This window comes from Corvus hawaiiensis, chromosome 3, assembly GCF_020740725.1.
Source record: "Corvus hawaiiensis isolate bCorHaw1 chromosome 3, bCorHaw1.pri.cur, whole genome shotgun sequence".
Taxonomy (NCBI): domain Eukaryota; kingdom Metazoa; phylum Chordata; class Aves; order Passeriformes; family Corvidae; genus Corvus; species Corvus hawaiiensis.
Window position 1 is genome coordinate 95,755,208 of NC_063215.1, and position 27,116 is coordinate 95,782,323.

Sequence of the window (27,116 nt, forward strand, 5' to 3'; positions counted from 1 at the left end):
CACCATTCCACATAAAAAAACAAGTCGTAGCTATGCAAATTCCTGTCAACAAAATAGACTTAGAAATCCTGTGTTTGCTTCTACAGACTTCAGTGTTTAGGTTTTTGTTTTCTTTTATAGATGCCACCTTCAATGAACAGCAGGATCTTTTCTGTCAGAAGTTGCAACAGTGTTGTGTGCTCTTTGACTTCATGGACTCTGTTTCAGACCTGAAAAGCAAAGAAATCAAGAGAGCAACACTGAATGAACTGGTTGAATATGTTTCAACAAATCGTGGAGTGATTGTTGAATCAGCTTATGCTGACATAGTGAAAATGGTAAGTAGAATGCTCTTGTTACAGTTCGAATTTTAATAAAATATCTTAATCAGTTTATTACTTTAATGGCATTTAACTCAGAATTGTGGTTGGTTTTTCTGCTTATACAATATAATATAATTTGTTAATGATAACTTGGCTTAGAAAGGCTTGTAAAAACAAACAACTTTCAAGTTTTAATTACTAGCTGAAACATGATGCATTCAGGTTAATTAAAATGAAAGAACCGGTACACTGCAGATACTTGCAGTCTGGATAAGCTTTAAAGTTTTTCAGCAAATGGCAATATTTCAGTGCTGCCTATCTTTATTTACTAGTGGCAATGGAGAGTTAGGCTGAAGTTTTCTGGTAGTGATTGCTGCAGGTACTGGTGACAGCAGAAAGGTTTATAGTATAAGAAAGCAACTCTGCTTTGTAAATACTTTATATGACTGTTTGTTATTATTTTGGCCCTGGAGAGCTGTGCTAGAGTAGCCTAAGTGGTTTACTGAGGTTATAAACTGTAGGATGACTTGTCCCATGCAATTTCTACTAATGGCTAATGAACAAAATATTTGTGGTTGTTATCTGCTGACTTTCCCAGGTGTTTATGTGCATTTTAAAATGCTGCTTAAGTAATGGTTTTGATCTGCCTGTACTCTGTGTACAGGGAACGCAACTGAAGGACACTTGAGAATAATCTGAAATTGGTTTTTTTCTTCCTAGAAATGTGAAATGTAAAAAGAATGGCTTTAGTGCCTATGAATTTATGCCAATGGTTCTCTAAACTTTGGTGAAGTTTACGTAGATAAAATGCTGACTTTAAAAGAGCTCTCCAGAACGTAAGCAGAGCAGTTCAAATACACAGCCTACAGCCTGTGTAGTTCTCTGTACAGTACAAGCTAGTTTGTTCTTAAGGTTTGTTTTGTTTGTTGTTTGGTGGTTTGTTTGTTGTTTGGTTGGGGTTTTCTTCTGGGCAGCTGATAGGAAAGATCAGATCTTTAATGTAAATAACCGTGGAAGTTTTGCCATTATACTGAAGGGCTAGGATTATTGGAACCCCTTTAATCATTTTGGCTGTTTCAGCAGATGCTTATTAAGTTTTGCAAAAAAATCTGGGGACACTGGGGGTTTTTGTATAGTTTTGTTTTTTAAAGGACTTGGTTTTCTGTCCTAAATATTTTTTATGTAAGAAAATAAAGGACAATGTATGTTCACCTCTTCTTAGTCTTTTTTTTCTTGCTGCTGGTGGCAGCAAGCCTGAATCCTTGCAGTATTTTCTTATTCTGTGTGCCCTCTGTAGCCCCTTGTTAGGAGAAAGAATATACTAACTAGCCCATAGTACTTGTTCAAGGGAGGTTTTCTTTTATATGGGAGTTGTTTTCTTTTCTTGGAGATAAGGTGGTGTTGAGCTGGTCTTTTGAGGTTTTTGCTGTTGTGCAAATGATTGGCTTCTGTGGATGCTTGTTTTTCCTTCCATAACAAATTTCCATCTCCTTTTCTCCCCTAAAATGACAGAAAGTGAAGAAGCTCAGTGAGAGCTTTAAATGCTCAGTGAGAGCTTTTTGAGAGCTTGAGACAAAAGATCCTTCCAAGCTTGAATAGTATTTCTAATCTCCCTGGCAACTGGCAGCAGAAAAGGCCTCTGCTGTGAATTAGGACGAAGTACCAGCTTTCAGAAAAAAATCTGCATGGGTCTGTTTCTCCCTCCAGATAACACCTGTGTCAGGCTTGAGGCCTGTCTGGGTAGCAAAACTTGTATGAGATTGAAGAGTTACGGTTTCACTTTTGTTTTGTTTGGGTTTGAAGTTTTTAGGCTGTTCGGTGTTCCTACATTAAAAGGAAAAAAAACATTTGGGTTTTACTGCAGAGTTTGAAGGATCGTGTTTTTGAGATTAAAAAAATAGAAGTGGCCTTAATGAAACCCAGCTATCATCTGGCTGGTAGTAGAGGATAGGCAGACTAAAAAATTCCCTGAAAAAACCAGAGTGGCATCAGTGGCAAAATCAGAGACAATCTCTTTCCAATGCCCCTTGTCTTTCCCTAGGCCTGGGACACCTTTCCTCCAGCTTGCAGAGGAAACAACCTCAGGTTTCAAACAGGTTTCCTTGGAGTCGCCTGAGCCATGGGGAGGCTAAGTCAACAATGCCTTAGAGATAGCAGGAGGGGAAATAAAATGTTGTTTCTGACTAGTGCATAGGCAAGGTCTGTGCAGGTGAGGAGGTCTCTGGTATTCCTTTCCTTCACTGGTCTCTGTTGCCAGGATAGCTGCTGGGCCAGTACCACACAAGCTCCTGCTCTGCTTGGATCCTGAGGTAGGGAGCTTGAAATGATACAATTTCAAGCCACTGAGGATGGAACAACATCATTAAAAAAAGTCTTTGTTTAAACGGATGTGCAGGACACACTGTAGGTTATTTTTTTGGTGCCCTGGGCAACCTGATTTTCTTTCAGCTGAGGAGGAGTTTTGCTTACAAATAGTTTTGAAGGTGTAGCACAGCAGTCAGTGCACCTCTGTTCTAGGTCATCTGAAACTAGTGTCTTCTCTGGAAATTCTCTGTTAAAAGCACTCTGAAGCTAACAGGAAATTAAGGTTTGGCACTGCGAATATTTTAAGTTTTAAAACTTCCTGGGAAGTTAGAAAGTTCTACTTTTTATCAGTTTGGGGAGCGTAACAGAAATGTCTCTTCAGTACACGTTACTCTTCATCTCCTTGTGCCTGTCAACCTCGCCTTGTTCCCCAGCAGCATATAAAACTTCAGTGTAATGAGATTATCCTAACAGGCTGTATGAGTTGTGAATTCAGAATTTAAAAGAAATCAGGTATTCTCAATCTGTACACTCAGAAATTGGAATTGAACTTAGTATCTTTCACATGTTTAGCTCAAGTGTACAGACAATAGGGGATTTTTTTTCTGTTTTGTTTTAATAAAATATAATTGCTGAATCTCAGTCTATTAACTGGCACATTTTTGGAAAACTGAGATTTAATTTAGAAAGCTGATGATGGATTTATCTGGAAATCTATCCAGCTTTAAAAATCTTTTATGATTTGTGTTTCTGAAATCACAGTTTTGGGATAAGACACCAAAGAAAGAAAAAGAATGATTTAAATAATAGAAGAGGATATAGAGAAAAATTTGCAAAAATGTTGCAAACATAATAAAGTAAATAAACTTTTTTGGGGTGAGACAGGCTAGTACATAAAAAGGGTGCAAGGTTTATTTTAAGTTTCATATATTCTCAGGAGATGACTAATGCTAGCGGCAGTACTGAATACTCTGAAAATCATGCAATTGGTTTTCCAAAGGCCTGGCTGAGAGGCTTGCTAATTGTTTCTGCTACAGAAGTGTATTTAGTACTTATTACCTTTGTTTTGGACATGAAACTGACTCACTACTCTGAGGTTCTATGCTGAAGGCTGATCAGCTCAGTTCAGCAAGATGCATGTAGAAAGAAAAAGAAGCGTTTTCAAGAGATGTTACCAGAGCACTTGCAAGCAGAGGTAGAACATTCTCTGTAAGAGACTGATTCATGTGCTGGAGGGTTTTATTGAACACCTAGTAAGAGCAGAGAAAACAAATAAGAGAACCAGGATTGCAATGTTGGGTTTTGAGCTTGATTAATGTTCTCTGACTCCTATTTCCCCGTCCTCTCCCCCCCAGCCTTTTGTTCTTGAGCTTTGGAATCCCAAGTCCCTTGTGTTTACAACATTAAAGGACAACTGTACTGTTTCTCATGGGGTTTTTTGTTTGTTTGTTTGGGTGGCTTTGTTTGGTTTGGGGTTTTTTTTTTTTTTTTTTGTTATTTTTACTGTGCATTAAGCTCGGAGACAGCTGTAGTGCCCATCCCTACAGAACATCATTGCCCTTCCAGTCCAGGACAGCAGCACCACAGCTTTGCTGTGTCCCAGCAGGAGACAGTGACAGGACACAGAACGAAGGGCATAGGAGGAAATGAAAAGTCATTTTATGCAACAGCTGTGTATCTTGTTTAATGAGGCAGCTGATTCTTCTGTGCAGAGCCAGCTGGTGACTTCAGGATCTTTCTGAAGTCCTTCTGCAAGGTTCTTCAAACACCTTGGAGACTCCATGGAATATGTGCAGGAGGATTTTCTGCAAACTGTCAGTTTATTTTGTGTTTAGTAGGCTTGAGTGATAAGCAGCTACTTGAAACAGATTTGATCAAAAAGACTAAAAGAGTGTAAAAGGTGATTGGAAAAATTGGGTTAAACTTGTTCCTGAAAGAATGGCAGAAAATGCAGAAATGAAATGAACTTCATGTTCTCTTTTGTTCGTGCTAGAGATTTAAATCCAGTACATTATATCTGGTGCAAGAGATGACATTTTTCCTTTGACATCTGAATGGTCTTCTATCCAGACTTTAATATACTTCAAAAATCCCTGAAGAAACCTTTTTTAAACTTGTCCTTTTGAAATTGATTTGATGAGACTGTATCATACTAAAAGTAACTTAGAGTAACTTCGAGAAAAAATAGCTACCGTGTGAAATGGAAAAGTTAGAATGGTTACATGTTTCTAACTTCCCAAAACCTTGAAACATCTTGAAACTTTCAAAGGTGAAAAGTGAAAAATGTAAACAGAAATATCCCGAAATCAAGTAAAGTGAAGAACTTTAGAATAAGATATGTTTTTGGGATTGTCTGCCTTACATGTGGAGAGAGATCTCTTTAAATCATAATTGGTTAGTTATATTTTATTTGTGGTCTTATTAAAAAGAGCTCTTGGTGTCACATAGTTAAAAATTGTTTTTTATAGGGAAGCTGAATTTTTTTTTAACTTCCGTAGTTTCAGGGAAAATTTTGGAATATGACCATGTCTGGCCACAAGCTTCTAAAGCAGTTGAGACAAAAGTTACTTTCTTATTTTCACTGACCTGTTTCAGACTTCTGGCTGCTTGTATTTTGCAGTTTTGAAAAAATGAAGGAGTGATTTATTATGTTACTTCTTTTAGATGGTTTTGTTTCATTTGATTCTAGGATAAATGCAGTACCTTACTGCATGTGATCTGTGGAAGCATAAACAGTGATACAATTAATTTTTTTTTTTTGCTTGCAGATTAGTTCTAATATTTTCAGAACACTTCCACCTAGTGATAACCCAGATTTTGATCCAGAAGAAGATGAACCAACTCTTGAAGCCTCATGGCCCCACATACAGGTGTGTGATTTCTTCACTTTCAAGCCTTCTTGTATGGCAAGAAATGTGGATTCTTCAGTCATTTTGTGCCTTTGTTAAGAACATAAAAATTGCTTTTATAGTACAATTGAGTTTTTATACTTGAGAGGGGAAAAAAGGTGGTGCTTTTTTTAGCATGTATAAATATGGCTGAATGTTAACTCTTCTAAATGGCTTAAATACTATTTTTTAAACAGAGGGATTGCACTGTTAAATTGTGGTGTATGTATGAAAATTGTGGGTATTTTAGGTAATTATGTTCTTCACCTAAGAGGTTTGTTTTGTGCAACTGAGCAACTTTTTAGTGTAGGTTTAATAAAATATAAGTTAATATTAACAGTTCAGTTTCTCATGATAATTACAAAAAATGGAGTACTAGCCTTTATTTGTCCTTTGAGCAAATAGAAATCCCCTCCTTCTTCCCACCCTTTTCCCTCCCTCCATGCAAAAACTTTACAATATCCTCGTTGTTTGGTAACAGTTGCGTGGTTATTCCATTGTTGCGCTCCTGTGGCAAGCTCGTGGTTTTTGTAGCACTGCTGTATCAATCACATGATTGACTTGGAATGCTGCTGAATTTTATTTTATTTTCAGTTAGCTCCTAGAAGTTGTCATTGTACAAGCACATATCTCGGGTATCAGCTCATTGCTGATTTATGTAAGTAGTGTCTGTTAAAGAGAAGTTAAGTAGCAACTCCTCGCCGTGGGTAGAAGATTAAGCTGCTGCACATCTGCATACCATTCGCTCTCTCCTCTTAAGAGCTAAAATGCTACCCTGCCCCTATAATATTATATTTCCAATGCATCAACAAATGCTCTTATTTAAAAACTGGGCTTCTAATACTGACTATAAAAAGTACGTCTTCAGCATAGCATTTGAGATTTAAACCAAACAAGAATCAAGTTACCACAGAAAATAGCTCTGTGGGTTAAAGGCTGTGATCATTATTTTCTTACATATGGCTGATTGTAATTCATAGCAGAAATGGCTGTAACTGAACTAGATGAGAGGCTTGATTTTGTTGGGTGGGAGGGTGCAAGGGCTAAGCAAGTGTCTCCTGTGGTCAGTAGCAGCACCATCTGACTTCTAAATACCTGTGTCTCAGAGATAAAATTTGTAAATGCTAGCTTAGTTCACTTTAGGTCATAATTAAACTCTAGTCTTGTTCATAGAAAAAGACCTGTGCATTTTGTGATCAGTTCACTTGTGGCTTTTGCTTGCCTGAGAGGAATTGAAAGAGGTTTGTAGCCTGTGGTATTACTTGAAATTTTATTTTCAGGTTTTTTCCTTGCTGTTTTCTAAGGGAGTTTTTGTCAGGCTGTCTGGTCACTGATTGTGGATTTCCCCCTCCCGTGTCTCTTGTTCATCCTGTCTTGGGAATAGATCACTCCTTGCAGCCCAATGGAAACAGTTTGTGTTTCCCACTCTGTCCTTTTACAGTTCGTGTGCTACTGGACCATAGAAGACTGAGTTGGCTAACTTGCTAATTGCCCTTCAGGAGCACAAAGCTGCTGGAAATGTCAGATTTTGTGTGTGGAAGAAAGGCTGTACACAACCGTTCTCCTCCCCAGCAAAATATACTATTATTTTTGGCATAGTCTAAAGGACTGCTTAAGGAGGGAAGATGTGGATGCTTTGCTGGCTGTGATTTGTGACTGATGAATTACAAACAAATTCCAAGTTCTATCCTGATCTGGCAGTCAAGTAGCCAGTTTTCTCAGAGAGGAAAGAAAAAAATCTGAATCTCTACTCCTTTCTGCCTGAATCTGTTGACATAATTGCTTAGTAAGTTACCAGTGTGTGTAGCCACAACAAAAGACTGCAGACCTTCAGTAAAGTGAGTGGCACTTGAAAGATGTTGCTTTAAAGCAGCGCTCAAGGTGGTTTGTAACAGCCAAACTAGGTCGAACAGGTTGGCATTTAAAGCCACTGTGTATTTTGAAGCTTAGGGAGTTGCAGAGTTGGCAGAATTGGTAGTTTAAAGTAAAAATATTCTAGTGGTCCCTGCAAGATTGAATCACTAAAGCATTAGGAGTTGTATTTCATAGCTCTTCGACCCAAGCAGACCAGTTTTGAAAACAAAAACTACTAAATCCAACATCTCTCCCCTGATTTAGTATTTCCAATAGTAAAGCTTCTATTAAACTCAAGTTGAGCATGCCTGTCTCTTTGGGTAGGATCTGTTGTGGCCAGAATCTGTTCTGGTGCCCTAGTTTGATTGTTGTTGTTGTTATGCTTTTAAGTTTGCAAACATTAGCATACAGGAGAACCCAGAGCTCATTTACCCAGAAATGGCCACTGCAACTTGCTTCCTGAAATGGCCTGGATAGAGGGGCTTTCATGTATTTCCCGAGGCTCACAAGGATTTCCAAAGTTATTTGATACCCAGTTGATATCCTGAATTTAATCTTGGACAGCTTGTAACAAGATGGTGCAGCATTGTGCTTTTCGCTTAGTTCTTCTGCTTGATGTCTATTGCAGTCACTGTATCTGTTTATGGAAAGAAGCCCTAATTATCCTTCCTCCGTCTGTCCTTTAGGGAAAACAAACTATACCAATCTAGTGTTCACTGTTAAAAAGTGCTCTATCCCATGACAATTCTAGTGGCTCTTTCTCTGTCTCCTTTCAGGTTTTAATAAATTCCCTCAAGCATGTGTAGGACTGTACATCTCTGTCTGTGCTGTCAGTATCTTCCTGGAATATCCTAGGATTTCATCTGTCACTTCCATAGCTTCATTGTGAGGATGGATCTTAGTCATCCTATGGTTAACCCTTTCTCAGCTTAAGGGCTTGCAAATGCTTAGCAGAGCTTTTTCTTGGAACTCCAACTGTGACTTTGCAATCCTTGAGTTTCATCCTGTATTTATTCTTCTAGGGCTTCAGGGTCAACTTGTCCTTTCTTGTTGGTAACATGACATACTTCTCTTTTTTTCTGTTTTCCCCCCTGGTGGTAGCTTCCAATATTGTTGCATTGTCTAAGCAGTTATTGCACATGGCTGTTCTTTGCTGTTGTCACTGACAGAAGTATTTCATATAGGAATTTATTACAGAAATCTTGAATTAAATTCCAAAATTAATCCCTATGACGCTGTGCTATATAACTTCCCTCTGGCCATATGTTGCCCATTTCTACAGGAATCTATCTAGTTGCTAGATTGAAAAAGATCAGTAGAATCAGAATGTTTTATATTGGAAGAGACCTTTAAAAATCACCTTAGTCCAAGCCCCCTGCAATGAGAAGAGACAGGGTACATGAGATCAGGTTGCTCAGCTTTGTGCCATCTGCAGACTTGCTGAGGGTGCTCTCAGCCTCACTGTCTGTGTCATTGATGAAGGTATTAAACAGTCATGGTTGAGCTCTTTCTAAGACAGAGGATGGTGTAAGGTAACATTTAAAATTCTATTATTGGCTTGTCTACTAAGGTGCCAAGAGGATGGTGCCAGACTCTCCTCAGTGGTGCCCAGTGACAGGACAGGGAGTAATGGCCATACACTGAAACACAAGATGAGGAAGAACTTCTTTACACTGAGGGTGGCAGAGCACTGAACAGGCTGCCCAGGAAGGTCATGGAGTCTCTCTCTGGAGACATTCAAACCCCACCTGTTCCTATGTCACCTGCTCTAGGTGAATCTGCCTTGGCAGGGGCATTGGGCTAGAGGTGATTTCCAGAGATCCCTCCCAACCCTAACAATTCTGGTTTTCTATGTAAACTGCTGATATGAAAAGCTCTTCTTCAGAGGGGGAGCAAGTGAAGGGTAACTTGTGTTTCTGAGCTTCTGCTTTGCAGATACAGCACACCCTCCTTGAGGCTATGCATAAGTAACTGTCAGTTCAAATGTTCTACATGAAAGTACTTACTGTCATGCATTTCTCTCAAGTGAAGTTCCTAATTATAATTACGAATTACTCAGGTGTTGGCTCTCAGTTTAGTTAAGTACTCAGGGTGGTAATAGTTGAAATTCGTGCCTGTGAGTATGAGCACAGCTCTGCGTGGGTTTTATTTGGAAACACAGTCAGTGATGGCATTATGTACCTAAATTGCATTTTAGTATTATTTCCATTATATTCCATATAATTAAACAACTAATCAGTTGTTTAATTATATGGAATTATGAAATAGTCATTGAGAACATAAACAGCTCTGAATGTAATCTAAACACAAGGCCTCTTTCCTCTTGGTTGTGTCTTAGTTAAGAGATGCCCTCTGGGTATTTTATAACCTGCCATTGTTATGGAAGTACAGTATTTTATCTTGGACTTTTGATAAGCCCCAAAATATGGGACTTGTACTCTGGCCTCTTCATGCCACTCTCTGTTACCCAGGCCCTCGGTAGCTCTATCTTCTGTCAGAATTTTTATCTGTGGGCATTGTGGGATTGTAGCAAATGGGAACTTGAACTAAATAGAAATAACATGCTACAAGCCATAATGGATATTATAATTGAGTTTCCAGGATATAGAAGCCTAATTTTAATCCAAACTCTTTCAGTTTCTGTGAATTCATTCAGCTGCTTTAATATGACTTTCCATTTTCAGAGTTTTCAGTCAAAACTTAATTTCAGGAACACTTAGTAGCATCTCTTTAAGGAATTATGTAATGTTAGAGCACTTAATTTTACTGAGTGCTGCTAAATGTTTGGTAGCTTACTTCTCGATAATAAATTCTTAACATGGCAGGAACGTAACATTCAGAACTTGGTTTTTGTCCACTAGTGATATTTTCATTTGACTCTTCTGGGAATTAAACTGTTCTATGTACTTAATGTAATTCTTTCAGTAAATTCCAGTAGAGGCTGTGGTTAAGCAGTGATGTGTTAGGCTTTGATTCAGTTTTTTTAGTTTTTGATCATGTGAATAGTCCCACTAGTTTTGGGCTGAGATCTGTGTTATGGTATACTTTCTAACTTCAGAATTTTCATTTCCATGTCTGCAGTTGGTGTATGAGTTTTTCCTGAGGTTTTTGGAGAGCCCAGATTTTCAGCCCAGCATTGCGAAGCGATACATTGACCAGAGATTTGTGCAGCAGGTAAGAGGGGAGTTTTAAAGTTGAAAGTGGGATTTAAAGATCACCTCTCGAGTTTAATTTATCAGATGGACTCCTAAAGCTTTCATGTTGACACAGGGTAAATTTCAGTTGTTCCAGCAGTGGTTTCTGCCAAACACTAAATAAACAGCACATCCTATCACCGGGGCTATATGTAATTAGTAACTTCAGAAACACTTTGTTTTCATTTGCGTTGCAATGCAAGACATTAGGAATTTGTGAGGACAAGTTGTGTTTTTCATGATTTGTAACTTAATTCCAGTCAAATCAACAATGTGCTAATTATATTTTTGTAGTCCTTTTGTGTTTGGTTTCTTCACAGTTGTATCATGGGAAAACTTACCGCAAGCTTTTTTCTTGTAAAAAGTTCATTTACTTATTGTACATGAAATGTGTTTCAACACCTTCTTACTTGTGTGTAGATAGTGTAATTCTCTTTGCTATTGTGTATTAACCATGGAAGGAAAATCAAGTAAGAAATTACTTAGGAAAGTCATGCTTTACCATGCAAAGCAACTACGGTCAAGAAAACAAAGTGAGATTTCATATTAAATATAACTTCTTAGGGAAATACGGTGTAGAATTCCATAACAGTTTTTTGTTCAAGGTGAATTCAGTGGGGATTTTTTTCAACATGTTGAAATATTTGTTTGCCAGATTTTGTTTGTCAAAATACTTGTTTGCTCAGTATCTGAAGAGTGCTGGCGGGCCATCACAATACAGCAATGAAAAATAAAACCACAAGATGGGTGCTTTCCCTCCCTACCTTCAGTGACTGCATTTAATTTCCACTTATTTGATTCTACTGTTCTTGTTTATAAGTGTTTCCTTCTTCTCAGTTTTATTCCACTTACACACAAAATTTAAGCCTGAACCTGCTGGTGAACTATTGGCTGTGGGTATCCAGTTTACAAATTGACCTGTGGTCCTTAAGAGCAGCATTGCAGAGTTTGTTCCTGACATTTCACTTGATCTTTTTCTAGAGTACAAGATAAAGACAATGCAACCAGCAGCTAGCTATATATGGGAAAAAACATGGAGTAGTGACCCTGAGAAATTCCTGCTAAATATAAAATTGAAATGAGCCCGAACCAAGCTCCTGAACAGCTGTTTCCAGTCCCTTGTGCTGCTTGGTACAGACATACCTAAGCTCAGACCTGAGCAGGAGACTCTGGGGACTGCTTGAGCTGTTACTCACTTGCTCAAGGCAGCTAACATTTCTGAATATGCTGTTGCTTGGACATGCAGGGTTAAAAAAATAACAAAAATTGTGGTCTATAATGGGACTGGAATATTTTTTATGTCTTTGAGTGAGCATGGTCTTTTCTGTATCCTTGGAAAACTTTCTACAAGAAAAAAGTGTGTGGAAATTTTGTTAGCTTATTGCAGCATTTAGTCTGTATTAATAGGGAATTGGTTAATAATTACATATCTTGTGCTTATTCTTTGACCCTCTCCTTAAATGTAAAATTTCTTGTATAGGAATGCTTTTCTCAGCCATCAAGATAAAAGTACCTTTTTGAGATAAGCAGTAAAGGATTTTAATTAAGAAGTCGTAAATATAAGATATGGATGTGATTCATTCTGATTTCTTAAAGAACAAGTGTAAACCTCTTACCTACAGTTTGATAATCTCATTTTTGCAATTTCATTTTTATTTTGATAGTATAATAGTTACTGGAATGACTTTGGTGTCTGTTGTACGCAGGAAAGGAATGAAGTTGATGAGTTTATTTAAAAAAATCATCTTTATTAAAAATGTAATTTTGAAAATCTACTATTGACAGCTAAACAAAATGTACAGTTAAACTGATTCTATTTTTTTCCTAATGTAAACTTGTTAATTAAAGATAAAATTCAAATCAGGTAGTAACAAACCAAAAATCTTAAGCCTTTCAAAAGTAATGAATTTCAATTTAATTTTTAAAGTTGTTGGAGCTCTTTGACAGCGAAGACCCACGAGAACGTGATTTCCTAAAGACAGTTCTTCATAGAATTTATGGAAAATTCCTTGGTTTAAGAGCATTCATCAGGAAACAGATAAACAACATTTTCCTCAGGTATGCTCTGTGTATGTGTGACTAACTTCAGGAATATTTTATCTTGCCTTCATGGTCTGGGTCTGCAGTGATTTATTCTTGAAATAAAAGACCTGGGTTTGGTTTGTGATCTAGCTTTCAAACATTTGAAGCTTAGTAAAGGTTATTTCTTTGGAATCTCTGATCCTTTGTGTCAATTTTTGATGGTTGTCTTTTTTGGTAACAGGTTTATATATGAAACAGAGCACTTCAATGGTGTTGCTGAACTTCTTGAGATATTAGGAAGGTAAGTTTGATCTCACACAGAAAAAATATAAAATATTATTATGAATGTTTGCTTCAACTTTTCTGCTTTGGGGATGGAGGGGGGGGGAAGAGAATTATTACAGTAATGAGTGATGAAGTGCAGTCATGGATAATCTAATACTGTCTGGGTCACCACATGAGTATCAAATTAGGACACAGAGAATAAATTATTCATTTTTCAGTGCAAGTTTTAAAGATGACTGGCAAAAAATGTTTCTCAAGGGTCCTTGTTTGTCAGACCTATCTACTCTTGCTTATCTTCTACCTGATAGATGACTTGTTCTTTGATTCAGGAAATGAATGTTAACTTTTGCCCTCATGCTGAATGAAATGCTCTAATCTTCAGACTGGTTTTCCTTCAGTTCTATTCAGGAAAGCCTTGTAAGTGCTAAGGGGTTTTAGTTACCATTTTTTTGGATGTTATTTCACTAACTTCAATTTAACTTTGAAGTTTTTCTCTGCTAGTTTGTTTTACTGCCTTTCCAAAACTGCCACAGTAGAAAATTGTATAAGTATTGCTGGTCTAACTGAAAATAAAAATATGGTGAAGCTATTGTGGAACAAATTTTCATGAAAAATCAAGTGAAAGGGATACCATTATTTTCTCAGATTTGCCTGAAATGTAAGGGGCAAAAGAAACTAACCTTTTCCTGAAGGACTTTTGTCTGTTCTAGAGCTCACCAACTCTTAAATAAAAGATGACTGAATCAATGAGACAATTTGTTTTTAAAGGGAAAGGTTGTTCAACAATCTCAAAACAAGTGTTCAAACTGCACTGTTAAAATTGTGTAATCTCTTCTTTTTTCTCTGCAAGTTGCTAGTGACTGTGAAAAGGTGAAATGGATCAGCTTCCTGATACATCTGTCTAAGCTTTAAAATTCTACAGCAAGACTTACTGTAGATGATTTTATTTAATGGAGGTCATGATAAAAATACTTCAGCTCATTTAATGAGTATTATTTAGGTTCTACTGTGGTTCTCTGGTATTCCTGCCAAGAGTCTAAACTCTCATGATACCAGCTTTTTAAAGGTTGTGCACATGTAGAGCTATTTTATGGCTTCAAAATAATCAGGTTTAAAAACTGAATCAGAAATGAAATTTCACTTGAACTTACAGAAATTCTTGACTTGCTAGGAAAAAAAAATATTTTTTAATAAAAATAAATCCTGCTTATTCATGTTTTCAGTATTATCAATGGTTTTGCACTGCCACTGAAAGCAGAACACAAACAGTTCCTTATGAAAGTTCTGATTCCCATGCATACTGCAAAGGGATTAGCTTTGTTTCATGCACAGGTAAGCTTTTGCCTATTTTTAAGAGTGGTGGGGTTTTTTGTATTTACATTTGAAACTAACGAAATTTAAAGCACTATGTGTTAAAATATCAATATTCCAAAACATTTGCAAATTCAGTTACTTTTTTAAAAAGTCTTCCAGATCTTATATCTAAATGTTGATTTTGAGATAATATTTGGCATATATTACAAGTGAAAGAATGTATGTACCAGTGAGTCAAAGACTTAACAACTGAAGCTGGAAGCTTTTTTGCTTGTAGTCTTGTCACACTTTAAGCTTCATTTAATTCCAGGGCCTTGTGCTCTTATCACTTCCTTTATGTAACTTAAATGCTCTGTGTAAAGGAACCTTGGGCATGGCCAGGTATTTATTTCAGAAGTTTTTTCTCGTTCTAAATCCATACCAGTGATGGGGGGATGGGGGGGTGGGGGGGTGGAGAGAGAATGTTGTTGCCATTTATAAACGGTAGAAATGCACAGTAGCTCTCTGGATCAGCCAGAAATTATGTAGATCCATGACACGCTGTCAGAATGCTGCAGTTCTTCAGCTGACTTTGATTCTTATACTTGCCACAGACATTCAGCATTTCATTTGAGGAATAATCTGTATCCTTTCCAGACATATGGCACTTCAAGTATTGAATATAGTTGATGCAAACTTGGAAGTAATTCTGCTGTGACTAATTAAAACTTGCTTTGTAACTTAGCTCACTAATACAGCTCCTTACAGACTAAAGATACAAGAAAATGGGTCTCTAATTAAAGTGAAATCATTATGGCTGTAGAGCCTACAAACAGGAGCAAGTGAAGAGCTCACTTAATTCCTAATTCTCATATGAAGTTTTAAATTAATCAAATCACTTGTCTTCGTGCTTTATTGCCTTGCTGTTCCATGGAATCAGTCAGTGAAATGAAAGGGCCCAGTCACCTCCCAGAGGTGTTCTCACTGACAGATCAGTACAGCAAGCTGCCCTTTTTTTTCTGGGATACATTTAATTCAGTTCCTGGGTACCTGAAAGGGCTCTATTAATTCAGCTGTACCTGAAAGTAGCATTTGTCCTGCTGAGCAGGCCACTCTGTCCCTTCCTAAAACACCAGTGCCAGGTGCACACACAGCACCGTGTGTTCCTGGTTTCGTTTTATGCCGAAGGTTTAAGCCAGTGTTAAATCTGCATTGCAATCCCAAGTGGCCTGGTTGCTTTGTTGCTGAGTAAAGTATAGCCTACCCTTAAAAGTTAAAGCCTTCAAGATGAAATAAGCTTGAGTCTGTGTCTTTGAACAGTAAAGCATTACTGTACTGTATATATACGTATAATGGGATTTTATGAGATTAATGTGTGACATTTATTATTTTTTTAGTCTATACAAATGCATCAGTAGCCTAAGGGCAAAAAGAAATAAATTAGACCTGTTGCAATTACAGCATTGTAATTATCTGCTTTGGCATAACAGATTAAAAAAAAAAGAAAGGGAGGGCTTAAATTCAAGCATCCTGAGTATTGAAATGTGATGCATATTACATAATTTTTGTCTTTGCTTTATATTGTGAAATACTGTGACTTTTTAAAATCAGTCTTAATAGAATCTAGGATTGTAACTAGTTCAGTAATAGGATTATTGTATGGTTTCTTCATGGGATGGTTGTTTACTTACTCAACTATGTGCTAAGTAACTAAACTCTAAGTGATTATATAACATAAAATATCCTTGGCCTGAGCAGGCCCTGCACAGAAACCACGAGAGGCTGGGAGAGCAGTGCTGGTGACTTAAGCACATTGTGCTTCCCCACTTCTTCCACCTTTCCACAGGCACTTGTTGGCCACTGCTGCATTGGGACTGGATACTCCGCTGGACAACAGCTGCCTGATCTCTTGTGGCCTTGCAATATGTTAAAATTCTTTCACTTGTAATCTTACCACTGAATGTTGTGTGCTGTAGATGTCTGGTACCTGAGCAATGTGCAATGTGTGCTCAGTCAAACCTGTGTTAACTTGGTTTTTTACTGGAAGTACAGCCCTTTTTTACCCCAATATAGATGTTTGAAAGTGATAGCTTTGTAATGTTAATACAGGAGTTGATGTTAAGAAAAATCTGTCTGCATATGGGATATGAGTTAGGGAAATATCTGCCAAGCTTGAAAATAATTTTCTAGGTTGAAAAGAAATGATTTTTGGTGAGCGGGAAGTTTCTTTTAAGATAGACCAGGCTGTATATCTTGCTGCTTTAATTGCTGTTTTGTTTAGTTTGGACTAAAATGAAATGGCTGTGTAAGGGTGTCTTAGGTTGGGTTCCCCCCATGATCTGAAGTGCTTCCATTAGAAGTTGTGATACTTAGTAATGCTGCAATGTCTAAACAGTGTCTGCTTAAACTAAATAACCATATGACTTGCATTCTAGCTCGCCTATTGTGTTGTACAGTTCCTGGAAAAAGATACAACTTTAACAGAGCCTGTAAGTGTTTTTCAGTTGGATGTCTTTCTATTTTTAATTTCAATTAAATATTTCAGTGTAACCTGTTGAATTGTACAGCAGTGCTGTGCTATCCTGATTAAAGATCTATAGGTGGGATTTTTGGGGTGGGGGGGAGGGGCAGTAGAAGATGAAATCTAGGATAGTTAAGAAAATTCTGGGTTTGAAAGGGCACTTGTGTCTTAAACTGTGGCCAAGATAGAGCACAGATTTAACTAAAAGTTTGAACTGCTGGTATCATGCAAACTACCCCAAATGAGAAAGCATGTAATGGCTATATTCTCTCTTCATAAAAATTAAAATTTCAATGTTTTTGGTACTGATTGCTTATGCTTAGCCACTGCATGAAGTTGAAATATTTTAGGGAATAAACAATCCCAAAATAAAAGTTGAAAAGAATAACAACACTTCATTTAGACAGAAAGACCTCTGAAATTCCAAATGTGATGTTTCTGTCCTGCCTCTTCAGTTCCTGGGGTGGCTCTTGGCAGTCAGAACTGAGGTGCTTCAGGCATCTGTGGCTTTTGCCAAACTGAGTCTCCTGTGATACATATTGACAGCTCAGCTAAAAAGGGTTTATGCACAGGCCTTGGCAGGGCCCATGAAGAAGAAACAGAGGCTCAGGGCAGTGCAGCAGCTCATGAGAACACAGAGTGATGTCAGGCCAGCTATAAAAGAAACTGGTTTTAGCTGGACAATCAGGAATCTCTCCATTAGGGGTATGTTGATATTTATATACTTTACCCCTTTTCTGACAGAAAAATGAAGAGCTTATGCAAGACCTAAATTTTTCTTCTATAAAGAAAAAAAGATAAACAGCTTTGGGAAAACAGCACTGATCTTCTCTGAGTGGTCTTTCAGTGGAAGCTTGTTTCCAGCACAGCCACTTCAGCACTGATGTTCCTCATCAGCTGACCAGTTGTTCTGTAGGTGGTGGAGGGTGTCTGTGGATTTGCCTTGTGTGCTTGAAGCATCTTCTTTCCCCCCCGTGCTGCAGTGTTCCCAGTCACACTGGTCAATAAGCTGGTTTTGTGGGATAGGGCGAGGAGAAAGGAATTGTGTAACCCATATTCCTTAAGCCAAGTGAGGAAACAACGCAGGCATTTTGACAGTTAAAGTTGACATGTGAGCAGAAAATGTGTAGTGTTACATAAAAACCTGCAAGGTTGAATGAAGTGACAGCGTGACAAAGTCAGAACTTCCTGACAGAAATTTATCGAAGTGTGGTGCAGGATCCAAGCCTAAACTGCTGTGAGGACTTTAGAGCAGTGCCACAGTGCAATTCTGAGGCTGGGCTGGACTGTAGTCTGTACAATTGTGGTTGCTTCTTAATCAGTTAAAGGTGAATTCAGGCTGGAGAAGACACAAGAACTCACTGCAGAGTCACTGCCTGTGTTTGGTTTGGTTGTTACTCTGGATATATAGTAAAAGTTGCTTTATAAAGGAATCAAAGTTAATAAGAAGTGAAGCTTTAAGAAACTTTCTGAAATGCTTGAAAAGTAAATGTTAAAATTTGGGGCAACTGCTGAGATAGCATTGGAAATTTTTCTTGGCTTTAGGTCAAGTAATATTTTAAGAACTCCATCAGAAGGCTGTCTCACACATACGTTCCTGTTATTTTTCTGGCAGGAATTGTCACTCAGGGTCAGTTTGGAGGACATTCAATCTGAGCTCTTGTAGCTATGGTAGTCTGCCTCAGGTCAGGCCTGATGTTTGCAGAGCTGACAAGAAGAGTTTGTTACCTAACCCTGCTGAGTGCAGTGGCCTTTACATGGAAGAAATCAGGCTAAATGAGCAGTCCTTGTACATGAGTTAAGTTTTCCAGCAGGTGCCTATGTTGTAAGCCACTTTATGGGAATCCTGTAGCTCAGGGAAGAATATTAATAATGTGTAGTAAGAGCAGCAATCCATGAACATAAATGTGCAGCTATCAGCTTTTTAATATAAAAGCACAGTCAAGCTGGAAACTGATACTCCAGCAAGGAGGAGCAAGGAATAGGTATCCTGTTGAGGTGTGCACTGTTATACTCAGAACATGTCACTTCTTCATTGAGAATATGGGTCTCTCTAGCAAAGTATATCCAAAAGTTCTTGCAGTAACATGTTCTGGAAAGTGCACTTCAGTCACATTAACTTCTTCTCTGGAAAGCCACTTTTGATAGTACATGTAGTTGTTAATAAAGCAGCCAGCTGGAAAGCTGAAGGAAAAAAATCAATATGGCAAAAAGCAAATATGGAAGGATTCAAATAACTGAGTAATTTTGCCTTTGGGTATGATCCATTAGGTGCTGTTGTATCATAAAAAAATAGAGGTCCTTTCCTCGGAATGAAAGTTTATAAGGCTCTGAGAATGTTTCTGCTTCTGGAACATAGTTACAGCTTTTTTTCCCCTTTTTTTAAAGACAGCATTCATTTTGCAATTTAGATGCCATGTGAGATGTTTATTTCTAGGAAAAATGCCTCCAGCCTTTCTTTGCTGTATTCCCTTCATTCCTCTTGGGGGCTGTACTTTCCAATTAATTTTCCCAAAGGGTTGTTTTTTCCAGTCTTGTGTAAGGTAGTTTCAAATGTAGATACTAGAATACATTTTCTCTGTAAGTTCACATCTTTCTTACTTTAGTTTCCAGTCTAACGTCAAATTGTAGCAGGGAAAAGGAAGAGTTGGAGGCCATGGCTCCTCTGTAGAGCCCTGTCAGCAGATACTCTTTCCTCTTGGGCTTCAAACCTTTGATGCCAAGGCAGGTGCTCCCCAAAGTATGGATGAGTGGAAGACAAAAAATATTCTGGGAGATTTAGCTGCAGGGGGGTTACCTTCACTTTGTGGTGCTTTGATGCGATCAGCATCCTGTCAATTAATGTAAGTACTGGGATGGGAGCAGAGTGTGTGTGGATAATCACAGGCACACAAAGCCATAAGGGTCTAAGTTATTCTGGTAACCTAAACAAGACATTTAAATGAGTGTTTATTCAGTTTTCATTGAACCACTGGATAAGGAAAAGCAAACCAGTACTTCTTTCATCTTCTCAAGTATAAAAAGAAACTTGTTCTGCTTTAACTTGTTTGTATTTTTCATACAGGTAATCAGAGGACTGCTCAAATTTTGGCCAAAAACGTGCAGTCAGAAAGAGGTTGGTTTTGTGTCTCGTTTCTAGTGTCTGCTGTGATGTAAAATGTTGTGGGGCAGGTTCCCAAACCTACTGTGCTCTACAAGAGATCTTGCAGAAAACTTGCAGTTCTTGAAGCTTCTTGAGGCACTCACCTTTGTCGTGTGACTCAGTTTCTTCTCTGTAGTTAAAATGAGTTTAAAAACCAGGAGTTTGATTTATCCCACCAGATTCCATCCCCAACAGCTCTTTAAAAGTGGGTCCCTTTTTGGGACCTTTTTGTCTCTGTTTCTGCAAGTGGTGATAAATTTTTCTGTGCCAGCTACACAGAGTTCTGCTGGTTGCAATTTTATATGGGAATTAACTACTTATCACTTCAAAAGCTACTTTGGTGATCTCTGATAATCTCTGCAACCATTCTTTAAATAAGATGCCCTAATTTTTTTTTAAACTGTAAAAACCTTATTTTCTGCAGAAGCAGTTTGGTGAAGCATTCAGTATTTACACAAAAGAAGTCCAAGAGGAGAGCTGTAACTTGGTAGCTGAGAGTGATGATTGACTTCTTTTAGACTGCAACACTCCTGTGAATGTCTAAATGTCTTGTAACGACACACAGATTCTTTGCAGATCATGACTAATGTATAAGCTGTATTTTGTTTGCTTCTGTTTACAATGGTGATATAAAACATTCTCATCCTTTTTTTCTTTCTCAACAAACAGGTCATGTTTTTAGGTGAAATTGAAGAAATCTTAGATGTTATAGAACCAACACAATTCAAAAAAATAGAAGAGCCTTTATTTAAGCAAATATCCAAGAGTGTGTCAAGTTCACATTTTCAGGTAAATAAGCATAAAAAAACCCCCAGACAAACCTTGTGGTAACTTATTTTATGGTTGTTATGAACCCCTAACTTTGTGTTTCAGGTTGCAGAAAGAGCTTTGTACTTCTGGAATAACGAATATATTCTTAGCCTGATTGAGGAGAACATTGATAAAATTCTACCAATTATGTTTGGCAGTTTGTACAAGATCTCCAAAGAACACTGGAATCCGTATGTAGCATTTCACTTCATCTGTAAATAAATTGTCCACTGTTTCAGGCTTGGATTGGGAGCTTGTAAATGTGGCTTCATTTTTACTTAAACCAGGTTAAATCCATGGCATTCTGGGTGTTAAATGGAGTGTCACTTTCAGCTATATTGTGCTTTCACTGTTCTGCATTTTTATGATGGAGACCTGGAATTTATTGAAAAAGTGTGAGGAAACTGAATGATGGTCTTCATATCGTAATCACATCTGATCCTATGTGTTACTTCAAAATGCAAATTAATGTTACTTAGACCAAAACCATTTCCAAGGGTTGCTTCTATTTATGCTTTGCTGTCCTTTAATACTTCAGATGAATACAGTTGTCTGTGTCTTCATAAGTATTTATTGCTGCCCAGTGAGACAAGAAGGGGAAAAGATCCTATCAGAGAAGAGCAACGCTTATAAAGGATGGTAGGGCTGAGAAATGAGTGACTGCTTCATTTTATATTTAGTGCCACAAGTTAAATATTGGTATTCCTGTGTTTGAAAGAAGCACTAATGGTACTGAAATACTGAAAAGCAAAGCTTCCTGGTGCCAGCACCTTGAATTAAGTTGGAAGTCAGTGTGCAGAATGTAAAGCTTGTACAGGCAAAAGCGAGGGTGAGCAGGAGCCTCCCACAGCCCTGGAGTAAAACAGATGTCCTGATTTAAGCCCATGGAGGCTTTGCAATTATTCTGGGTTTATGTAGATGGTCTGTCTAGTTGCAAATGTAGCAACTAAGACTGAATATAAACTTTGGGGAATAGTCCTTGGAGCATCAATATATTTGGGACCTCAACAAATCTGAAGGATGTCCCTCTTTCTCTGTCTGCAGCCAGAAGTTGCCCTTTATGAAGGAAGTAAAAGACACAGGATAATTGCCTACTTGAGGACAAGGAAGTTTGGGGAAAAAAGTCTAATCCTTTGATGCTAATCTGTTTTGGAGGACAGCAAAACATGCTTTTATCCATCTGGCTGGCTGATATGGACTCAATTACTTGCTTAAAATCGAACTTTTCCTCTCAGAAAACCAAAGCCTTAAATAGGCTTTTGACCTCAAACCACATGAAAGCCAGGATACAAAAAACCACCAAGTTAAAAAAATAAGTGTGTAACAGGCAAAGGACACTGTGCATTTTGAATGAGCACAAGGCTCTGATGAGCACCTGGGAGGTTTCCTAGTGCCACAATGCACAGAGAGCACTGAAAAGGCAAACCTCCTTCTTTGGTTACTTCCTTAGGGGTTTTTTTGACTCCTTTTTCAAGGTCACAGGGCTGCAGCTTTGCACTCAGTGGGGAACTGTCAGGGAGGGAGAAGACAGGGAAGACAGTTTACCTGCTTTTTTGATTAATGATAAGATCAATGACAGGCATTTTAATGTTTAATTCAATTTGGTTTTTTATTTCTTTGTATAAATATGGGTGGGTTTAAAGGAGATAACACAATGTTCAACATTGTTTATTGAAATATGAATGTTTCACAAAAAGAAGGGCAGTGCAGGAATACAGGCAGCCATGTAACACACAGCCAGTGTTGCTCAAGCTGTTGAGTTTCTTAAAGAAACTGAGGTACTCAAATCCATTATCTGATGTTCATGATTCTAGTTCTCTAGCAAGACTCTTGCTGCCCAGAAACACTGCTGGGAGAGCTTTGCATGGCTGTGCTAAACCACACTAAGCCTGTGGTTTGTCTGCTGTTTCTTGAAGCTAGGAGCCAGAAGTTTTATTTTTCTAGACTCTCATATTTCATTGCTCAAATATTACAAAGTTGTTGTTAAAACTTGGTTTATTAAAGGTTCACATAATTGAATGGCTTTAAAGTACAGCCACAGCATGAATAATTATATCCTGTGCAATTACAGAAGTCAGGAATTCAAGGTTAAATAGCCATTTCAAAAAATGTTTAACTATACTATAATTTCCTCTGTAAATTAATAAAATGGAAAGGATTTTGTTTCAGAAACTCCCTGACGTTAGAGTAGTATCTTGAATAAGAAGCTCAGAATCCAAAAAAGAAGTCAAGTGCTTGTTTTCTGAAGTTAATTTTGTCACTGAGTAAATCTAATGGCTGTGCTCCTTCTGTTTCAGAACCATTGTGGCACTGGTGTACAACGTGCTGAAAACCCTGATGGAAATGAATGGCAAGCTTTTCGATGAACTCACAAGCTCATACAAAGCAGAAAGGCAAAGGTACTGAGCCTTTTTCCAAGTTCCCACTGCTGAGTCTGTGTCCAGGCTGTCACTTTGGATGTTGCTTTGCTGTTGTGGCTGCAGGGCTCTGCAGTGGAGCTGTTTGGTGCTGGCTGTCCTGTGCCTGAGGCAGTGCCTGGCAGTGCCGTGGGGGAGCTGAGCCCAGGGAGGGGACAGGAAGGCCCCAGCTCCCCATCCTGCCTGGGCAGGGAGGGTGCTCTCTCCTGTGTGGTGAAATCGGGCTCAGCTGCTGCTGGCTGTGCTGCCTCAGGTGTCTGGAGAGAATGGAGCTGGAGAACTCTTCCTAGCTCAGCAAAAACATCTCTTACTGTACTAACCTACTAAGCAGCACTGTTGGAGTCAGGGAGGCAGGGCACTGGTGACCCTTGGCCAGCTGAGACCACTGCCAAGCTTGGTGTTCTTCGCCTCCCAAAGATGCTCAATCCCTTAATTTGTGTGCATGTGATAAAAAAACCTCCTTAAAACTGCAGCCATCTGTGCAAAGCCACCCTACAGCAATTGTCTGCATTTGCTGAAGCAAAGGTACAGTTTAACCACTCATTATTACTGATTTGTTATGCTCACTTTTTAATTGAGGAAACTGTAATTGCCTCTAAATACAGCTTTGGAGAAAAACTTGAAAGAGGAATTGGTAGACACAAGTCACAGTTAAGTGACTGTGTCTCTTAGCTTGTGCTTAAAACACATCTGAAATTCATCTTTCACTCTTTTGTACAGAGAGAAAAAGAAAGAATTGGAACGTGAAGAGTTGTGGAGAAGGTTGGAGGAGTTAAAGCTCAAGAAGGCAATGGCAGAAAAGCAGAACAGCACTCACAACGTGCTCAATGCACACAATACAAGTGCCAAATAAAAGAAATGACCACCTCTACTCGGCAGACATTCTTTTTTTGTACCCTTTTGAAATATATAAGGATTTGCAAAAGAAACCTCAACAGTATAATAGAAACAGCCAATTTTTTTCTCTGGCAAATGTAAAGATTTGAATTTAAATACAGCAGTTAAGTGATGTCATTACCACAACATATTGTAAATTTGTCTAATTGATATACTGTCACTTCCAATGTTTCATAGAACTGAATTATCATCCTTAATGAGTGAAATAATTACGGGAGTGGTGCGAATTATGACTTGAATTTTTGATTGTGTTGCACATAGGTGGTATAGTTTGCTACATACACATTTTTCCTTGTTTTATATGTGCTTTTCACATTGCTGCATACTTTGGTTAAGGTGATAGAAAAGGCTTCTAGTTGTGCTGTACTTTCTCAAATAAAACCAAGGTACGTTACCAGTAACTTGAGATATTCAGTATATGCCCCTTACAGCATTGAAAGGAACTCGGATACAGCGCTGTCCTTGAATTCCTGATTGGATTCAGATTTAGATTTACACAATGCTCACTTTAGAAAGGAGGTGAAGTAGGGAGAGAATCAGCTGCAACAGGTTGGGGTGGCCAGTGCCTCTACTCCACTCCTGCTGCCTCTTGGGTCCTGGGCTCATTAGGGATTTCCTCCTGCTACAGCTGAGGATGGAGCTTCCTCTGGAGAGCCCATCAATGATGCTCCTCATCAGCCCAAGGACACTCCAGAGTGGTGCAGTCTCGGAGAGACCCATCTTGGATGTTTCTGTGTTAGTTTTAGCATCTCATGGACTGAAGAATGAGACCAAAATTGAAATTAGTGTATTTTTTTTTCAGTAAGGAGGGAAGGATGTCAAGAAAGAGTTCCTTGTTTTCTTTAAAGAAAATGCAGTCTGTTTCTTAAAGGTGGAAAGTTGGCAATAGAAGTCTTGTCTGTTTACTTGATCAAGTATTTTTTTCACATCTTTTATCAGAGTACCATTCCAATCTCTTAAATTGCAGTTGTGTGGAAAAATTTTGTAATGAAAGATCTTTGGGGAATTGAGCAGCATTCAATAAAGTCTTTATGTTTGTATTTAGTGCTGTACCTCACATCTTTGTGTTTATGATGACCAGGAGAATTAGAATGGCTGTTACAACCAACCTTTTTAACTGTACAATCTGGCTTTTCATGGAGTGGCAAAAGTGGGGAAGTCCCTGCTATACTGTTTGAGTCATGTGTATTACACTTATTGTTGCTTTGTTTTGTCTCTAGGTAGTTGTTTCACAGAGGGTGTGGGACTAGCACTGCCTAAAGGGCCTTGTACTCCCAACTGCTCTGTTGGATCAATCCAATTCGCTGCTCCTCTCTGTCAGTTTTACATAAAAAGAGCAGTGAATCAGCTGCCCAAAGTAGCTTCCATGGTAGCTGGCAGCCCAGAATTTAGGGGGGAAAAACCCCTTTACCTTTCATGGCCCTTCTTGCAGGGAAAGGACAGTCACACTGGCACAGCGCACCTCGGTTTAGTGCTTTAGTGCCTTTTTGTCCTTAGAAGAATAAAGTTCCCAGTGTGTGACAAGCTTTGCTCAGCTGTCCTAGAGCCTAAAGGAAATAACTTACACAAATGTTGGAGAACCAAACACATTGCAGGGGTCCAAGGAACAAATCACTGGCAGTTGTAGTTGTTACAAGTTTTCCCAAAAGTTACAAATACAGACATCAGGCTTAGGTAACAGAAACAACACAGGAGCTGTAAGATACCCTTCCAAATTGTGCAACACTTGCTGTCAGAATCACTCCTATAAATAGGTATGTAAAAGAAAGGTTTCTTGGCTGGGATCACTGGCCTGCTCTTGTAACATTTCCTTATAAAACAAAACATCTTGACAGCTGAGATGTAGTGACTGAAGTGGACTGCTGGGGAGTTTATTGAGGGGGAAAAAAAAGTACATACTGCAAAAAGGAGTTTATCCTTCATTTAATGATGCTTTCTACTCGCCCCACAGCTGCAGCTAACTTACCTTCCAACTTACCTGCTCTGACCTCACTAGCAAAAAAAAAAAGGAAGAAAAAATGTAGTAGGATCCATCAATCCATCAGTACCTGTTCAAATTGTTTAAATCCTTTTTTTTTTTTGTAAAATCCTAGAAATAGCTGCTGTAATACCATTTGTTCAAGGCAGAGTTGGGTGTTTCTCTGGCAGTGAGGCATTAAGAAAGGTCAGTTGTCATAGCACAGGCTGTTAGGTAGCAAAGTCAGTGGGGGTTTTCTTGCTATGGAAGGGTTAAGTGGGGATTTTATCCATCCCCCCCCCAGCCTCTGCCTGGTTTCTGTCCTGTTCCCCATCGCCCAGGGATGGAGTAGCTCTGTCTGCTTCAGCCATGCAATGTATGGCCTTTGCTGCTCCCATCCAGTTCAATCTCAGTCCCTTGCTGTGCTCTTGGCTGAGCTGTTCAGGAGCCATCATTGTGAGGTACTGAAGATAAGGTGGGGACTGGACACCACTTGTCTCCCATACAAACATCTTTGGCCCCTGACTAAACACTTTCCTCCTAACAGCCAGTGCTGCTGTTCTGCTTATTTTACTACAATGAGTTGTTGCTCCCCTGTTTAAGGCTGTGTCTGGTCAATGATGTGCCTTAATTTGCTCTGGAAATCAGCTGAAAGTAATAAATTTTGTCCCAAAAGCTGCCTCAGTTGCCAAAAACAAGGAAGAAAGGTAAGGGGGTACTTTTGATACACTTACTCCTCTGAGTACTCTGCTGGAAGAGGAAGGAAGAAGCAAACTGTGACTTGGCATCCTTGCAGCAAAGCCTTCAGAGCAAACACGCAGTGGTGCCCTGCTCCCTGTAGACTCCACAAGTCCAAGTCAGGCATCTCAACTAACAAAGGACTTATAAGGAAGAAAAAGACACCACCACCCCAGCACACTTGGTGTGCAGGCATTCCCCACAGAACAGAGAATCACAGTTCCATGCCCATGCTGATGAAAGACTATTTTTCACTTCCTTAGGAAAGACTGCCAGAAAGAGGGATAAGCAACAGCCTGAGACAGACTTGGAAATCGACCACCAGCTCAGCCCCCCAGGTTGTCCTGTTGCTTGAGTTTTCTTTGAGCTGCACTGATCAGGAAAATCTTTTTGGTTTTCACCTTATCCTCATGCCATAACACCCTGAACTGCCTCCTGTGAAGCTCCATCTGAACCTGAGAGCAGGTAGTTTCAAAGAAGGCACACAATGGC

At 38.8% G+C, this 27,116-nt stretch overlaps 1 protein-coding gene across 1 annotated transcript in view; it reads left to right on the forward strand.

Moving 5' to 3' along the window:
* Nucleotides 1–24,969, forward strand: part of PPP2R5A (protein phosphatase 2 regulatory subunit B'alpha) — a 42,771-nt gene extending 17,802 nt beyond the window's left edge. The window contains exons 2-13 of the mRNA XM_048299809.1: nt 121–317; nt 5,375–5,476; nt 10,430–10,522; nt 12,470–12,600; nt 12,806–12,865; nt 14,073–14,181; nt 16,578–16,631; nt 19,728–19,778; nt 20,475–20,594; nt 20,679–20,806; nt 22,913–23,014; nt 23,753–24,969. Of these exons, the coding sequence (XP_048155766.1) occupies nt 121–317; nt 5,375–5,476; nt 10,430–10,522; nt 12,470–12,600; nt 12,806–12,865; nt 14,073–14,181; nt 16,578–16,631; nt 19,728–19,778; nt 20,475–20,594; nt 20,679–20,806; nt 22,913–23,014; nt 23,753–23,885 (1,280 nt within the window). The 3' untranslated portion in view covers nt 23,886–24,969. The remainder of the gene's footprint in view (nt 1–120; nt 318–5,374; nt 5,477–10,429; nt 10,523–12,469; nt 12,601–12,805; nt 12,866–14,072; nt 14,182–16,577; nt 16,632–19,727; nt 19,779–20,474; nt 20,595–20,678; nt 20,807–22,912; nt 23,015–23,752) is intronic.
* Nucleotides 24,970–27,116: the final 2,147 nt, after the last annotated feature.